This window comes from Enoplosus armatus, chromosome 5 (assembly GCF_043641665.1).
Source record: "Enoplosus armatus isolate fEnoArm2 chromosome 5, fEnoArm2.hap1, whole genome shotgun sequence".
In the NCBI taxonomy this organism is placed as follows: Eukaryota; Metazoa; Chordata; class Actinopteri; order Centrarchiformes; family Enoplosidae; genus Enoplosus; species Enoplosus armatus.
The window spans coordinates 25135634-25154717 of record NC_092184.1 but is presented as its reverse complement, the minus strand read 5'-3'; the positions used below and the strand labels follow the sequence as shown (position 1 = coordinate 25154717).

The 19084-nt window shown below is 42.3% G+C and overlaps 1 protein-coding gene across 1 annotated transcript; it reads left to right on the top strand.

Moving 5' to 3' along the window:
* Positions 1 to 11853: 11853 nt before the first annotated feature.
* Positions 11854 to 14013, top strand: LOC139285851 (mRNA decay activator protein ZFP36L1). The gene is made up of 2 exons (XM_070906518.1): positions 11854 to 11907; positions 12790 to 14013. Exons 1-2 carry the CDS (start codon positions 11854 to 11856, stop codon positions 14011 to 14013), a joined length of 1278 nt encoding a protein of 425 aa, XP_070762619.1.
* Positions 14014 to 19084: the final 5071 nt, after the last annotated feature.

Here is a 19084-nt window from a genome sequence, read left to right as displayed (position 1 = left end):
ATGAAAAAGTACTAACTAGTAGGATCTTTCGAGATCTTTAGCCACATCAGACTTTTTTCCACAGCAGCTGAATGGGAGACTGACAGGGACAATGAGGCTAATGTTCAAAAATATAAAGGGATGATGACTTCTAACCCCTCTGACCTCATATTATACTGGTGCATAGCCAAAATTCCTACAATACCAGTGCAAGTTCTGCATAATGCACAGAAGGAAAAACTGAAGCTCAAAACTCATTTTGCTTCACGAGCGTTCTTCTTCTTCTTGCAGATCAAGAGTTTAATACCAACGTTTGTCAGAGCAAAACAAGTTGAGATACAGTAAAATAAAACAATGCATCTAGTGTCAGTTTCAACTCTGACTTTGTGTAATACGTCAGGTTCCTGTTTTTAGGATCTTTTTGAGCACAGAAACGTATTTATGACCGAGTTTAGTTCACGGGCCAAACAACTACATGTTCTGAGGTCAAATATAAACATACAGAACAGGTTTTATTAAGTTTAGCATGTAAATCCCATTTTATCAAATCTAATTAAATGTCCTTTCTCGTGCTGGAGGGAAAGTCCAACACTTGGGGACTTCCAAGTCTGTCTCTAAACAAGTCTGTCTCTAGACAGTGTCGCATTCACAAGAGGTTTTGTCTGTAATTCAAACCACAGCGACAGAACAAACTGTACCACGTGTGTGTAGCACAGGTGCCCGTTTTCTTACTGAAACACAACTTCACTCAATTTCATTTTTGATATTTGATGAATGTCGTTGTCAGTATTTCAATGCTGAAGACGTTTTGGTTTCATTTATTTTCTTAGTCTCAGTAAAAGAAACATTGGTCTTTCTTGAGATACTGACTTGCCTTTGCTGCTGTTGCTATTTAACTCCAATAAAACCACTAAAAGACTGGATGCCCTCCTCCTGTCTGTCTGTTCCCGACTATATGATGTAATTCAAAAACAAAAGAGCGTTGGCCACTAACAGCTGAGGGTTCAAGAGGTGCACACACACAAACACACACACACACACACACAAGCGACAGCCCCTGTTAAAATAACATAGCAGCAGCTGCTGAGGAGACTGGTCTCATTTAGCACCAAACAACACCTCTTAGACTCACGCCCAGACCCAATGAGTGTGTGTGTGTGTTACTTCACACTGTATCAGAAGACTGGGGTTGTCTGGAGTGAACAAGGTCCAGTCTGTCTCACACACACACCTTAGCAACCGTCCACCAGTTGTGGCAGTTGACAGTTTGGCATTGGAGGTTGTGTGTGTGTGTGTTTGTGTGTGTGTCGGGGAGGCTGGCATTTGTCCTCACAGACATTTGTAGTGAACATTTGAGAGTCTGCACAGCATCCTCAGCATGTTCTGCACAGTGTCACACTCAGAGACGTTTTCAGCCCTTCAGCAGGCTGCTGTTCACACTGATGCTGTGATGCAGGAGAAACTATTTGCACTTGCATGTTTTAGTCTTTCTGCTTCTTCAACAGTAGTGCTGCCAAACATGAATAAATAATTCTTGATACTTCCAACTTTGACTCGTACCCAGTCGCACCGCCTCCAGGAAGCAGCCATATGAAGCCATATGCTTGCACCCTGAAGGCTTACAGGAGAGACCACCTGGGGACTTTGGGGCTCACGAGACTCGTTCATGTACCAGAGTTACAGTCGGTTCTTTTGTGGCCTGAAAGTTGTGCACCACCAAACACTCAAACCTCCCGGCACAATTCAACATTTTGTTCCAACGTCATGTTTCCAGAAGTTCATCTTGCTAAATGCTAAGTCACATTTCTCTAAACTATTCACACAGCTCTCTCTAACACGCAGCTCAGCACAACAGTTCCTCTCACATCCAAAATGCAGTGATGCAACCAAAAGACTTCACGCACATCTCGGGTTCAGTGTACCAGAACACTAACAACAATAACAGCTAGCATTAGCATATCATTATATGTATCACAACTGTCTTTGAAGTATGTTTTATTTATTCATTTATTTAGTGGGTTCTTACAAAGCAAGACTCCATTGCGACAAAAAGAAAGGCACTTCTGTGTTGCAGGGATTGCGCTACCTTGTATGTCACAGAAATCAGTTTTTAGTTGGGTTGAGGAATGCAGACTAAGGTGGAAGGAAGAGTGACACCGAGGATGAGCTGTAAACCAGTCTGTGACTGGAGGAGATGGTGAAACTCCACATGGTCCCATACAATGAAATCTCCTACCTACAATCCTTTCATAAAGGTCATTTATATTTGCAGTATTAGATGTAAATGTAGCAGAATGGAGAATGGATTTCGGTGGTGGTGGAGTTTGAGTGAGAAAACAGTGCATGAGCTTTGAATGAGGTGGTCGCTGAGTGCATTTTATGACAAAGCATTAAAAGTGATCCACAGTTTAGTCCACATTGACTTCTGTTGTGCTTGTTAGCAATCATAAAAAAAACATTTCTATTTATTCTTCCATAGAGGACCTACTATAGTGCGGAGTAGTACAAGGCTGAGCGTGTCAAAAGTAATAATAAACTTGTTTTATTGTAAATACAAGAAAGCGTTCTGCTGGCTTTCTAATGTGAACGTTCTAATATAAAAATATAGAAAACATCTAAATGTGCTTCACTCAGGTCTTAGTCCAAACACCCCAACTACAGGAATAATAAACCACATGTTGAACATGTTGTGAGCATCAAAAACACTGACAGTCAGCTACAAATAATCTTTTTAGTATTGTCACAGGATGAAAAGGATTCTGCAGATTCTCTGTCCGCCTGTTTTTTAAGGCGATTTCTAAGCGATGTGACAAAATAATGTATGGATTATGTTCCCAGGGATTTGATGAAAGGAAGTCTTTATTAACCAGATGCCCCGAGGGCTTGCTGGTCACTCTGCTGTTGCATCATGGTGAGCAGCTGACACCAAATGGCCTCTGTGTGTGTGTGTGTGTGTGTGTGTGTGTGTGTGTGTGTGTAACACATCGCCAGATTCCAGGAAACAGGAAACTGACTGGCGGGAAAATTACAGCAGCGGGGGGTCCGGTCTTTTGTCAAAACATAATCCAGTGGACGCTCTTAACACTCTGTTCACCACCACCCTCCCCCAAGCATCCTCCCCCCAAACACACAGTCACACTTTCTTTCTGTGGACATGATATTTCTCCAGGAAGCAGAGCCGGCTGCTGCTTCCCTCCTCCAGAGACAACTGAGGAGCCTCTTCCACTGCTGTGACTTGAAAGCAGGGGTCTTCCCGGGTCTAAAGAAGGATCTTTAAACCCAGAGTTCAGAAAAAGTAAAACAAAACACAATTTCCTGACTTGTAGTTGGTTTCAAGACGTTGCAGCGAGTTTGGGTAAATATTTGGTTAAAAATAAATTGGCACATACGTGAAAAACTTCCATTATCTGGTTCACTGAAGCAGTGCAGAGGCCTTTTTGTGTTTATTATTTATAGGTTCCTCATTAGCTTCCACCATTGCAGTTGCTTCGTCCGGGTGTCCAAACGAAAGGGAACAAAAAGAAACTATACATAAGAGATGCATAAAAGAAACGGATTGTAAAAAGAAACAAAAACTAAACAAACTAAATGTTTAACAAATTAAATTGATATCAGAAGCCATGAATGAAATTTAAAGCTGAAAAGCTTCAGAATAAATGAAATGATACCCGTGGCAGCAACAGAGATGAAACAAATGTGTAAATGAAGGTCTCTATTTAAATTGATTGGGGCTGGCTAACTCCTTAAACCCTCTGAAAATTGAAGCACTTCATAAGTAATAGGCACAATCTCGAACTTGATAAACCCACTTTTAAGTCAGTAATTAGTTGCATAATTAGCAGCGAATTTCAGCTGCAACATGCATTGATCATACTACTAAACTCCTCCAAGCTTCTGTTAAACTTTTGCACAGAACAGAAAGCATGGAGCCAAACACCTGTTTCAGGTGACCTACAGTATATTTATCATCTTCTTATCTATCAGACTCACCTGAAGGGTGAGAGGTGGGCGACTTCTCTAAAGTCCCAGGAGCGTTGTGTGAGCAAAGCTGAGGTGTGCGTCTTCATTCAGTAACATTCATCTCCTCTTCCAGTCACTATCATCCTCTCCTTCTGTTTTTACAACACTGCAGATCTTTTCTCAAATCTACAAAGGTGAGACAGAGTGTGAATGTTTGTGTGTGAGAGAACAGAGAGGAGAAGGCAGAGTCATAATAATTTCTGTTAACCACACAGGGGAGCGTGTTTTCTTTATGAAATACAACTGAGAAAACATTTTCTGTGGCGTAGAAGTACAATTAGAAAAGAGGAAGCTGGCTTGATGGCTGGAGCGAGGCCAAAGACAAAGTGAAATATCCTCCTCCAGCAGCTTGTCGTGACACGGTTGTTTGTGCAGCCTCACCGGAGTCAGGTCCCTCCACAGTGATTTATCCACCTCTGTATAACAGTCGCCAGCAGCCTGGGGTCACCATGCATCTATCAGTTTCAACGACATGTTCATTTCTCAACTGTAGTCACCATTAATCTCTATTACATTTCACTTTAATCAGCCCTTTAAAACTGTTTCGCTTCTATCAGGGCTGGAAATATTTTTGGCACCTTAGAAAAGGACCCATAAATCACCAGCTTAAAAGCAGATAAAGTCGCTGTGGTCCTGTGTGCTTTCTTGGCACCAACAGAGTACCGTTTCTGTTGATGTTTTTATTCCCGTGGTACAAAGCGGGCAAAATACTCACTGTGTCCCAGCACAGAATGAGCATCATACATCAGGTTGTTACCAAAAACTCAGTTTTAAAAATGTCTTTTTGGAGTCAGCCGTCCTCACCTATTGTTGATTAGCGTTGGATGATTTAAAACCGATTTTTTTTAAACATAGAAGGTTTACAATAAAGATATATGATTATTATTGTTATTAGTACTAAAATTGTAAAACAGCACACCTAAAACATAACTGATCCACAGTTTAATCACCTCTCTAGGTGCTCAGGTGTGATAAACTGCAGGTAACAACAACAGCACTTCTGCTTTGTGTTACGTTTCCAGTTATTGCTGCCTTCAAATGGAACCTGAGAGGTCGTGTTTTGGACTTTAGGAAGTTGAACATGATGCTTGAAAAGAAATTGTCTGAAAACGTATTTGCATTGTTTGGTTTTGTATTTTAGAGCCAGGCTAATAACAAAAGAGACAACAGAAAGGTGACTAGCTTAGCATATTGTCACAATCACAGGTCTGAAGAGAGTGGGTCTTACTTGATATGAGCCTGGGCAGAGGGCAGACAGATCAAGACAAGAGGAAGAAGAGAGAAAAACTCTTTTGTTGAGACTGGGATGGACAACCAACCAATGCATTCAGTGTATGTGTGGCCCGTTGGTAGCTGGTATAGCTATAAGGCTCCCCTCATTTTCCTGTCGGCCTCTATACTATCTGCTAGCTAATAAAGGCAAAAATACAATCATCTTTCCACAAATGGAAAGAAAATAAAAACGTCAGTATTTGTCGAAAGTTTTGAACTTGGACTTTTCGTGAAATCTCCAGAAGTATTTGTGCCTACTCCGAAAGGCCAATCCGCTCTTTCAAACAGTCTTTTACTGGAAGACATTCATTGTGTTGCACTCAGTTGCACAAAAGTGATGTGTGAAGAATGAAAAAGAGCTCGGGAGAGAAGTTTAAATACTTTCTCACCTCTGCACACTTGAAGTGGGTTTGTTGGATTGTTTATATTAGAAGGTTACACAACTCTAAGCACCACAACTCTAATGTTGGGAAGGGGTGGGTGGAGGGGGTTTCAGATACTGTTGAACAATCTGCCAAGCACAAGAGCGAAGCATGTGGCTGTAGTGTAAGTGCAGTACAACACTGAGGTGTCCCGACACACAGATAACAGATGAGGTGGAGGAAACATGACGGTGGACATCTGATGACAATGGCCCTCATTCTCATCAATGGATGCAGGAAAGTGGGAGCAAAGTGCCACCATGGCAAACGAACACAGCAGGTTACAACAATAGACTACGGCTTTGCAAACAGGGTACTTGACGACCATTCAGATCCACTCTGAAATGGAAATGACCTAAAAGAGCCAGCATCCATGACAATGGGCGGGCAGGGAGGACGTGAGGATGAATATTAAAACCATGAATTGTTTTTATTTAAGAAGTAAACAAGTCATCGGCCTCATGTGGTCCTGCAACATTACGCGTAAGAGGATGAACTCACTGTCTGAAAACAGCTGAAAAATGTCTTATACCGTATGTTGTATCTTGTAAGTAGTAAAGCTGGCCACCAACCCAACACATCCAAGAGTCACTTGAAGTTTGGCGAGATGTAAAGCCGCATGCCGCTCCAATTTATAAAAATATAACCGCTTGTTTAAACTCTCGTTAAACAACTCCAAGTCTCGGATGGATTTGAGATTCTCCTGATTGAAGCTTTGTAGCTTCGTAGAAACCCCCCCCCCCAAACATATTCTCTGTTATACTTTTGACTTATGGATAAATTCAGCAACTATGATGCAGTGTTTTGCTCCAGTGGCAACAACTGTCCAATTCATCCACAGCAACAGTGGCTGAGGTTCATGGGTGTTGTAGTGTTTAGAGCCATTAGTAAAAGCAAAATGACAGAAGATTTGATTTCTCAGAAACAAAGTTGACATTAGTATCGTCAGATTGTATTCATTAATTGTTTAAAACGCTGATGGATGCTGTGGCAGCTCAGCCATGTGAGTCTCAGGATGAGCGCTTGTCCTTGGTTAAGCCACAGAGGACAGTTTGATCAGATCCTGTGTGCTGGTTTTGTCCATTAACGCTTCACTCTGGTGTATATGGGAACATATGGAGAAGCTTGTGGACAATGGAGCTCTTGTCATGCTGGCCTCAACAAAGAGGCCAAGACAGGCTCAGACAGGGGGCCGACAACCATGCTGGGGTGTGTGTGTGTGTGTGTGTGTGTGTGTGTAAGAGACTGTGTTTGCATGTGACAAAGAAGTCTACAGTATATTACACAATAATTACGTTTTCATAATGACTTTATTAACTTTACCAGCTAAATAAGTTTAGCTTTATACTTACAAGGTGTGTTTTGTGACAGTTATTCCAGGTTGAGGAGGTTTATTTCAGCAAAGTAGCTGATTCTTATCTTTTGCATGATTCAAGGGAATCGTTCAGCATTGTAACAGAAATGACTGCATCATGCGTCCATCCTCCATTAACCGCTTTCTATCCGAACTGCACACTTCGGTTTTCAGATAATTCGTGAGCTGTCTGTGTGTCAAAGTGTCAGCCATGTTGACTGACAGGCATTACATCCCATATTTGTCTCTATCTCTGTCAACATACTACAAACCATAAAACTTGTAACTCAGCCGGCACTGTGTTACTGTGTCGCAGCAGCCTCTGAAAACCTGCTCCTCCCTCGTCTCCACCCAAACCACTGCTAACTGACACAGCAAGGAACGTTTCCCAGCCAAAGTTACAGCAAACCGCCATCTTGATATGATCCATTTTCTGCAGACATAAAATTGCGGAGGTGGTGGAATGCACCCTGATGTTAGTCCCGATCCACCTGATCAAGCCTGCATCACAGAGGCCTTCCTATCACAGCTGATGAGGTGATCTGTGATCCAGTTGGTTCGGTTCAGCTGACACGTGTCACTACATTTTAACAACTAATTAAAGGCTTTTTCTCTGCGCAGTGTTGCTCAGGAAAGGAAAAGAATTTGCCAAACAGGCATGTCTCCTAGCTTAATTTAGTGGAAGCTATCTAAAGAACATTCAAATGCAAAACTTTTCACTGGCAGAAATAAAATATAAAATACAGGGTTACGTATCAAAAGTAAAACCAAAGGCTTGGTCATGTTCCTCGACCTTGTTTGTTTGTTCTGGTAAGATATAACCTGATTTGAATAATTGTATAATATTATTTTGTAAGTTTATTTATGGTTGTTAGTTTTAAGATTTAAATATAATCTAATAATGTGACACTTGTTATCAAACAGTAATACCCAGTCTGAGTAACACTCCCAGTGTGCACAACAAGCTTTCTGGCTGAGTCACACTTTGTGGCTTCAATCAATGGAAATAAAGACATTTATTAATATGATCATGTTGTGGGTTATTGGTTTAACTACCATAATGACATCAATGCACTGTACGAACACCCACATACTGCTGCTTATGTAAGAACAGATCCAGTAGCAGTGTCACTAGACCAGACCACAACAACAGAGAAAGATGCAGGAACATACGGGGAAGGGAGGAGGTGATGGACCGATCGCTCGACTTATATGTAGAGTGGAAAGAAAGAAAGAAAGAAAGCAAAGTGTAGAAGAGGGCAGACAGTGAAAAGGGAAAGAGGTAGAAACAAGGAAAGAAAAGAGAGAGACATAACGACAGTCAGTCTGTTACCAAACCAACCGACCACAGGGAGGAAACCACACTGGATTACAGTTATTTAACCCTGAACACACACACACACACACACACCACAGTAACGTATCAGTGAGGCGTTGTGATAAGAAATGTCTGTTGTGAGTTTTACAGTTTGGATTGTTTGTGGCTGTAAGAACTGAGTGACAGTTCATCGCATCAAGTTTTCATCTGCACGGTTACTTTTTAATATAAACGAAATCAATATTTAGTGTTATATAAAAAAAAAACAATGCACTCAGTGAAAGGTGAACTTTGTTTGACGGAGCTTTCGTCTTGCATGTGGAGAAAAAACTCAGCCCCCCCTTGGGTAGGGGTCCACATCCAGCCTGGTGGGGGGTTACTGTAATCTTTAAGGGCTTTAGGTAAAGTGTAAAACACTGAATTTACCAACATGTTGAGTGACTTCTTTGTAGAAGATCATTGAGGCGTCCATGTACTTTAATTTTTATTTCTGTGATCAGGATTGTGTCTGTCATTCCACCAGAGACCCCCCCCCCCTCCCCCTTTATCTGCACTTTGAATGTCAGTAGAGCTGTCATTTTTAAGGGTTTGCAGTTCAGTTATGCATCACATTGTATTGCCTTATTTTTCCCAGCTTGATAGTTTGATAGTTCCTGTGTTTCGGAGAGTAACTGACCTACCTTTGAGAGGACTCGGTCCAGGTGTCTGAGGGAGTCTCCTGGTGTCTCTTGGTCTCTGCGCTGTTCATTTGTTTATCTCATGTTTTCAGATTTAGTCATGGATGCACTCACACTCTCCATGTTACTTGTTGTCTCTCTCTCACACACACACACACACTTTCTAATTGTATTGTTTCAGTATTACCAGCTGAATCCCACAAACAGTAAACACTGCAGTGTTTACACTTCCTCTGTGTAGCTGCTGGACTCCTTGATCTGCTCAACACCCGGGACAACCTGGCCACAACATCAACACTGTCTGAAATGTCTCTGCAGCGTCCATACAGAGACACTATGTGTGAGTGTCAATACACAACAACAGGTTCAAACAACATGAGGTCACTGAGTTTCAGTTTCCAACAATCCACCAATATATTCTTTTAATTAACTCTGTGGACAATCCTTCTGAAGAAAATACACTTCCTGGTGTAACTGGAATGTCATTTCTACACACCTCCACTACTGCTGCACAATGCTTTAAATAGAAGAGAAAGATGTTTTATGTCTGTCCAAACCTTTTCAGTCGAGTCCAAAACATACCAAGGACTTGTGGAAGCTGAGAGAGTACTGAGAGAGTACTCCACTGTTGTGTTTTCCAAACTTAATGCCTGTCAGCTCTCCAGAAGAGCTACTTATTCTTGAGATTAGACTTCGTAGACAATCGTCTCCACCAACAGGTTGTTATCACTGACTTTTGTAAATGGTAAATGGCTGCATTTAAAAAGTGCTTTTATTCAGTGGTGGAATGTAACCAAGTGCATTTACTCAAGTACTGTACTTATTTTAAGTACATTGTGCTGATAATACATACTTTGACTTTGGGGTTCAGGACACTTGGACATATGGATAGGAACCGCCGACCTGTCCTAAAGCCCAGGTTGGGAGCACAATCATGGAAGTTGGAAATCCCATGTTGACCCATTCAAACCAACGGGCGTCTTTGTTTTGTCCCATGTTGTTGTGAAAGGTGTATTACTGGGGAACAGTCAACAGCTGACACTTCCACCCTGCTAGCTTTGAACCATCCTTACTGACCTGAATTTGCATTTCAACACCAGAGCAAGCTTTGAAATGGCGTGACGATGAAAACATCACTGCTGAGGGAGTGGTCGGATCATCACTGACCCACACCTCAGGACTTATCTCTCATAAATGGAGGCCATGAATATAAAATACACACTGAGATAACAGAGCTGTGAATCCATTCAGAATCTTGAAAGGTAAAGGAAGGTCAGCTAGCTAATGTAGACCGTTTGTGTGTATGGTTACAATACATATTGTTAGTTGGTAATGAGGCAGAAATGTTCGAGAGCTAAACGAGGGTGGGGTACACCCAGAACAGATCGTCAGTCTAACACATTCACACTCCATTTACACCTGTGGGCATTTTGGAGTTTGCAGTCGACATGAGTTTGGAAGACGAGTGGATTCTAAAGCAGGCTGATTCACCATGTTTAGTACTTTGTTTTGTTTTCACTGTACACAGAAACAAGAAGGCTAGTCCGGGTTAGCAGTTAGACGACCGTCAAATCTCAGTTCATTACTAGACTGAAGAGGATGGAGACCCATCCACCTATAATTTATGATGAGAAATAATAACACAATACATGTTCTAGATATTAATAAAGTAGTAGTAGATAGCATGTGTTGGAATTTAACTTTTCCATAATGTAGAAAGTGAGTGTACTCTTAACAATATGGCCAAAAAACATTCTTTCTTCTTCGCAGCTGAGTTTACTGCTGAGAGCTTGATTGTGTCCCATTAGAATATATTATTATATGTTATTATATAGTTATAATATATCCTGTTAAAGTCAAGAATAGTCCTCATGACAAAACATTATTTTAATAAATAATCAGTGGAGATGCAGCACGTTTATTCCCTCAGCCTGGCCACCCAGCTCAGGGCTGAATGCATTGTAGCTGAAAACACTTGGAGGAATAAAACGTACACGTACAAAGTTGTGAAAACTTTATTTTATACCCATGTACGTGTACAAATATACTTTTTAAACATTTCCAACAACTTTGCTGCCTTTTAACTGCAGCAGACAGTTAAGATGACAGTAAACGTGTTTGGTAACATTCGTCATTATCTCCTTAGCTGTATCGATCCTAAACAAAGTGAGGCGACGGCCTGTTGGAAGAAGAAGAATGCATCTTTAAGGAGTTGGTAATGAATGGGTAGAAAAGTAGCTTCATTCAGCTTCCTCCTCTTCTTTCTGTGCCCACCCTGCCCCCCAGCACACTATTACAATGCAGGACCCCATCCCCCCTAACACACACACACATTAACACACATTAACACACACTCCCTGCCCTGCCCCCTGAAGAACACAGGCAGGGGGTGGGTGTGTATGGGTGGGTTTCCCCAACTATTTAAGCAGATTCCAACAGATGGTCGAGGAACTTTCCTCCCGGGGTCACGTTGCTCTTTCTCCCGACTCCCTGCCTCCTTCACAACGGACCTGACTACTTCTTGATTTCTCTCCCGTTCCCTCCCCAAAGAGATATCTTTCACCTCCTGGAGCAGGCAGTTTCTCTTCCCCTTCCGTCTAGTAACAACCTTCAGAGGGTCAAACTGAAGTTCTGTGAGGTTTCCCCAGACCCTTCAGCCTTCTCTCTGTCGACTCAGCTCCCCAAAGACCAGAGTTTGTCCGTCTCTCTTCCGTCTCTCCAGACCCAGAGACTTTTCGTCCTCCCCAGCCGTCCTCCACTGTGGGATCAGACATCCAGCTCCTTCACCCAGCGAGGACGGTGGAGCGAACCATGCCCTCCGACTTTCTAACACCTTTCCTGGAACTGGATGAGGAGTTCTTCAAGGTGAGAATGACAATTTAAAACTTTTAACTTCCACCAACGAACCACAACTAACCATCTCCTCTGTGATCTGTGATGACTCTCAGTTAAGGGAATACTAGATTAAAGTATTAACAACAATTCTTTATGTGGGAAAAGATAATGAAGTGGTGAAAAGTTATAAAATGATTGCCTAATTAGCTAAACAGCTGAAGTGTTTTTCTTTGGATGCATCTCAAATTCATTTTAGAATATTGCCTCACTAATGATTTCAGTGTTTCTAGAAAAATCTAGATTTGAGTTTGTAAATTTCATCTTTACTGCAGCTTTTGGTTCAGAGCTCAAACATTTGGCTTGAAACTCATTTTTGTTTTAGTATTTTTTTTTATTTTTACGATTTCCTAAACCATAAAGTAAAATTGCAATTCACATGTTTATGTTTTATGGGTTCAAAAAGCACTTTTAAAATTTGGTTTTGCTCAACTAATTCTGTTTATGAAAAAATAGAATGTTTTTTGATTGTTTCTTTCATGAACTGTAAAGTAGTTTGTACATATAAAAGTATAATGGCTGAAAGTATAATATGATAAAATACTTTTTGTGTATTTTGACTAAAATTGGAATAATTATGCTACTTAGCAATCCAGTTAAACCCAGATTCAACATATATTTTACTATTTAAAATGTGTTTTCTGAAACATGAAACTGAGAATGAACACTCATTTAGTACATTTTCAAGATAAAACATGGTCCAACTTCTTGACTAAATTTCTCCGGTCTAATTCATCAGCCCTGTTGCTTTAAAATCTCCTCTCAGCTCACTTTGGCCCTGCCAGTCTCGCTCCAGCGCTCCAGGAATGCAGAAAGCTCACATCTATTCTTCTCCTCTCTCCTTTTGTGTGACAGAATTTCCGCGGCCTGGAGGCGACAGATGGCTCGTCTACCGGCTCACAGCAGCAACGGCAGCAGCACAGTCTGAGAGTCCTGGGCTTCCAGCGCCGCCATTCTCTCTGCCCCGTGACCCTGCCCAACTCCAAGTTCAACAACAGCAGCAGCAGCAGCAGCTCTGAGGTGACCGACTCGACCTGCTGGGGGCTCAGCGGGGCCTCCAACCAGCAGTGGAGCAGGGAGAGTCAGTTTCCCCGCTCCTCGCTCAGCCACATCCCCTTCAGAGTCGACCGCTCGGTCAGCATGATCGAGGGCAACGTCAGCAGCTTGGGAGGCAGAGAGGACAAAATGGCTAATGTGTCCCCGCCACTGCTGCTTCCTCCACCAGGCCTCTGCTTAAGCAACACCTCTCTCTCCTCCACTGCTTCCTCCCCTGCCTCCAGACCCCCGGCCCCCTTGCCTCACATCTCCACCCGGTACAAGACCGAACTCTGCCGCACCTATGAGGAGAGCGGGACCTGCAAGTACGGCGCCAAGTGCCAGTTCGCTCACGGCATGGACGAGCTGAGGGGCCTCAGCAGGCATCCCAAGTACAAAACAGAGCCATGCCGCACGTTCCACACCATAGGCTTCTGCCCGTACGGCGCCCGCTGCCACTTCATCCACAACGCTGACGAGCTCAACGCTGCCGACGGCGCCGTGCCTCCGCAGAAACAGAAGCCGAGGCCTCCTCTGCTGCGTCACAGCTTTAGCTTCGCAGGCTTCTCGTCCTCTCCACAGACTTTCCAACCAGTTGAGGAGTCACAGCCTTCCTCCCTCCTCTTCACCCGGGCCTCCTCGGTCTCCCCTCCTCCATCCTCCATAGGGAGCCCAGAGCTTCTCTCCCCTCTCTTCCCCGAGCCGGGGTCACTGAAGCATTGCCACTACCCCTTCTCTGGCATCACTGAACTGGCAGGTGACAGCGGTGATTCGGCTCTGCGCTTCTATGCTGTGACCGATTCTGTCAGCGCCAGGTGTCCCACCTCCAAAAACCCAAACCTCCCATACCAACACCCCCAGAAGCTGCCGGTCTCCCTGAACGCCCCCCCTGGCCTTCAGCGCTGCTCCTCTGCAGACTCCCTCTCCGAGGAAGGCTACACCTCCTCCTGTTCCCTCAGCTCTTCCTCCAGCGGCACAGAGTCTCCAAGCTTCGAGGGCCGGCGCCTGCCCATCTTTAGCCGCCTGTCTGTTTCAGACGAGTAGGGAAGGGGTTTACTGTAGGGCTGAATTTGATCAGGGATAGATGGTCTAAATGTTTTACTCTATGTGATCAGGATCTGATGTAGGGGTTTTGTGTCCAGTCCAAAAACAGAAGAGCAGCTTTGACGCACGTAATCTCCACAAGGTCTAAATAAAGCAGGAACTCCATTATTAAAACTAGACATTTTAAACCAGAGTTCAGATACCAGTCACAACGGATTAAAACATTAGGTTTTCAGTCCCTCTCTGAGTCCAGCCGGGTAAACGTACCTAACTTTGTGCATATTGCATTCCTCATCCAAGCAGTTGTAGCGCTGCTCAGTGTTCGTCCAGTTTTAGCTGACCTCTTTGTTTTTGGTTTTATCGTTATTTTTGTACGGTTGTTCTTTTATGCCATTGTTACTGCTGTATACTGTTGTATACCCATTTTTAGAGACTACTGGGGGGGTTCTTCACTAAGCTCGGCATTCACCCGAATGCTGGTCCTGCTCAGTGGGAAGTTCTGTGTGAGAATTTCCCGTACCCTGATTTCAGAAGGATTTTAAGATTAGTGCTGTTTGCCCTATGTATGGCTGGTGTGCTATCCACTTTTTTAATACAACAACGTTGTTTTTTACAGATCGTATTTCTTGTTTTACTCCTTAAAGATAGTTTCAGTGATGCCAGCCTGCAGCACTTCTCCAGTCATATTTAGGGCTCTCCAACTGTATGAAACCAACCTCTTGTCTGTGAGTAAGAGGGTTAATTAACTGTATGCTGTCACTGATTGATTGATTGATTGGTTGTATGGCTGTGGCCACTTGATTGTATTTGTCAGCCATGTTAATTGCCTGGCAGAGGTTCAGCTAAACTGCCTTAGCAACAAAAAATAGCAGAAGTGTAGGCAACCCACTGATTCTCTCTAGTTACCAAAGTTGATGCTTGAGTTCCCGTAACCTACTAGTACTGTTAACACCTAGCCTAGCCTTTAGCCATGACAGTGTTATGATTATTGTTATTATAGCTTAACACTTTTTTAGACTTATTTATTGCTTTGTTGTTTCTGTCAGAGTTTGCTTTGTGATTGTGTTCATGATTTTTTTTTTTTTTATATAATACCAGAGAAATGATGCTTTACTTATGCATTCATGATGTCCGTCTGCTTGGTTTACGCTATCCAGTAGCTTTAAGAAGGCTCGCGGAGAGGAGAGGAAAGGAGGAAGAGAAAACATTTTGGCATTCTATATGTATGTTGCCTTATTGGCTAATAGGCCTGGCAGAAATCAAGACGCACTGAGTTTTCACATCAAAAGCAGCTCGATAAGTTCTGAATCTGAACTTTCGGGAAACATCCTCGATCAGTAGCATGAGCACTACTTTCTGCTGTTGGTGTGAGCACACAGTGAGTCTACTCTCCTCTCCATTCAGCCTCACGCCTCTGACTGTAATAACCTTTTTACAATTATTCAGTGCTGTTATCTGAATACCGAGCAAAACTGTGGTTTTGAAGAGGGGTTCACCACACGTTCGTGGCCTCAGTGTGAGTCAGCAGTGGTGAATAAAAATGTGACCATCAGTTTGGGAGCTCCACGACCATCAAAAGAAAGAAAGAATCTACTTTAATGTTAGAGAAGAAGAGAGCTAACGTTTCATCTTCCACGTGTGACTAATCTGAGTGTCGATCAGGACCGCTGCATTACTGCATCGTGGTCGTAGTGTGTGGAAATTCCTACCTGTTTGAAATGTTTAAAATGTGTGCGCTGTCTTCCTCTTCCGTGATGTAAACAAACAGGTGAAAAGATGACCATTGTTTATAGTTGATTTTTATCTATCAGAGTTGCCTTCATGACAATGTGTTTTTAGGTCGACCTCTGTTGCACGCTAGCTAGCTAGCTAACTCTCTGAGTGGCAGGTGAAATCAAGCGAGTTCACATGAAATCGACTCCCTGACGAGCCCAGAGACGCTTCTTGTTGCTGTAGCTTATTGTTAGCTTGACTTGACAGCAAGCGGTTTTTGTAACTTTTGTTAACTTAAAGTCTTATTTATTTTGTTTTTCAAAGCAAAACCTATATTGTGTTGTTTGATATTGTGTTTTTTGTTTTACATAATTTAAGTGCATTTATTGTTTACATTCCATGGGTTATGTTGATATCCTAGCTCTTTATCTTAATATATTTGTCCATCTTTATTTCAAAATAAAAGTCCTTGATGAAATAAGAGCTTATACTTTTGTGTCATTTTGTTATGGATCGCAGTCTGAAGCATTAAGATTAGACTAGATTCAACTTTATTGTCATTGCACAGAGTACTGAGACAACAAAATGATGTTTTCAGAATCAGAAATACTTTATTGAAATTATACAAAATGAAAAAAAGTTGCTGCGCGACTGTACGATGTTTGAATGAAAGTAATTCCAGGGTGAAATAAGTACCAGAACTTTCTCCACCAGCATGTTGATAAAGGAATAAAGGAGGAAAGTAAGAAACATAAGAAAACAAACAGGAGCGACTGTAACAGGCTGCATGCACGCTGCAGCGTTTTAGGATTTAAGATATTTCCCCGTGAATTTGGTCATTTTTATCTTGAGGAACTTATGAGTAAAAAAAGCAAACTAGCTACATAAATATAAAAAAAGACTGAAATCCAACACTTTACTCTTTCAGTCACATAAACAGCTTTAATTCTTTAATTCCACACTGACAATGTATGTCTGCTGTAGTATCCTCACGCCCCCGTGCCCATACTTACACATAACCTGTCTCATATTCTCACTCTCATCTCTGCTAAAACACTTTCATTATCTCTCTCTGACTCAGAGGGAAATGATCACAACTCGCTCAGCAAGATAAGCAGTGCAGTTAAAGGCAGTTATACCTTCTGCAGAGAAGACCACTGTGGACAACAGCTCTGTGTATTGCAATATCTGGAATATGAGGAGATGCACAAACATTAGAGGTGTTGGATTCAGTGAAATCTCAATACACTACAGTGTTTGTTTGGTTTTTCTGTGTAAAATGTGAGTCAAATTCATCGTTGGTGCAGTAAAAGTTAAAAGAAAGAAAATGTTGAGCAGGAAACCTTGTGGTTAACATGATGGAATAACACAAATGTTCACTTTTGGGTAAGCGTTCCCACGAGCATCACTTTAAAATGCTGCCGCTGCTCCTTCAGCCTGTACGATCATCTGTGTCTCATTGACACACAAAAGGGACAAAGATTAACTCTTTCTCTTACTTGCGTTTAGGGAATCTCCCGGCCCTCCTCTGTGTGTGTGTGTGTGTGTGTTTATGTGTGTGTTGTGTGGGAAGAGGAGTGTGTTTTGTTGCAACTCGTCTGAACAGACCAATTTAGAGTGAGCGACACTGAGGAGAATGTTTGGGCAACAGATGCTCGAACAAAGACTTCCCAGCACACAATGGGACACGGAGATACTTGTGACTGATTTCCATCTATTCACACAAAGTGGAGCAGAAGTTGACGTCCTCCCCTCTGTGTGTGTGTGTGTGTGTGTGTGTGTGTGTGTGTGTGTGTGTGGGTTGTATAAAAACTACAATTTCAAATACTCCATTCAAAGTAATACTTGTGTGCAGAAATATTATCAGCAAAATGTACTTAATAAATATACTAGCAAAACTTAATTCAGAGTATTACGTTATTATATATACAAACAACATTTTGATGTTGTAGATGGAGCTTATTTTATATACTGTTATAACAACAACATATCTTATTTTATAAGATGATTGTGTGTTTTTATGTGAAACCGTAATCTGCAAAGTAACTACAGCTATTAGATAAATATAATGGAGTGAGAAGTACTATACTTCCCTGCGAGATGTCGTGTAAAAAATATTAAACTTACACTTACCACTAAAGATCAAAACACTGAACTGGAACCTGCTGTCACTCCCAACTCAATAAAGACTAACACTGAACAACTAAAGTTATTCGTGTTTTATGATGCTGTTAAAAGAAGCAATAGGAAATCAGTTGTTGGTTGTATTTGTGAATATACCAGTAATTTATATTAATGTAATATGAGAAATAATCTCATCCAGGAACTTCTGCACTTCGTATTTAAAATGAGAAAAAAACGTTTTGTGTTCGAGAAGCTACAACCAGCAAGTAGTGTTAAAAAAATATGTTCACGCATGTGTGTGCAGTTGGGTCAGCCCTGTGTGTGTGTGTGTGTGTGTGTGTGTGTGTGTTGGCATTCAGCTGTGGGCAGGCTGAGGATTTCTCTCTAGTGAATGAATAACAGTAGAGTGAAGCAGGAGCAGACTCCCACAACCCCCATGGCTACTTACCATTCAATACCCGTGCTTGTGTGTGTGTGTGTGTGTGTGTCTGTAAGACCTTAAAAAGGCCAAGGGCCATCCCTGCGCAGCCCCTCGACCCCTCCCTCCCCTCCTGGTCATGCAGGCCCTTTGTGTTTCCCTGCTTTCCCTTTTCAGTCTAACATCTGTATGCTAATGCAACTCAATGGGAATGGACTGGAATCATCCTGGGAGAGGGTGAGGGGCGGCTTCCCTGTGTGTGTGTGTGTGTGTGTGTGTGTGGATGGAGATGGGTGAATGAAGTGATTTGGAAGAATTCAGTAGCAGGAAAGGGTTTGTGCCGGGCTTAGAGAGAGGGGAGTGAAAAGGAAGAATTATTGATTAACGGGCAGCTCAGGAGGGAACGAATGGGTTTGGGGTTAAGTTTAAAGGAGGTGTGTGTATAAGTGGCTGCATGTGTGTGTGTGTGTGTGTGTGTGTGTGGAGGGGTCTCTTTGAATTACAAATGTCCTTAAATACCCCTCAGATAAAACAGCACAGTTGTGTTGAAGTTTAAGTTGAGGTAGAAGCTGAAATCAAAATGTTTCCCATGTTAGCCTCCAACTCAAGGACAGCTGTGACGTTTACAGTCAACGACTTGCTGCATGAAGAGAGACAGACGACATGAAGCGCAGAGTCTTAGACTGTGGACATGATGAGCTAACAAAGGGTTGAAAGGTATTTGTCCTGAAAGTGATTGGAAGAGGTGGAAGGTACATTTAATAAAGTTCTGTGACTTGAGCATTTTGATTTTGTGATACTTGTACACCACTATAC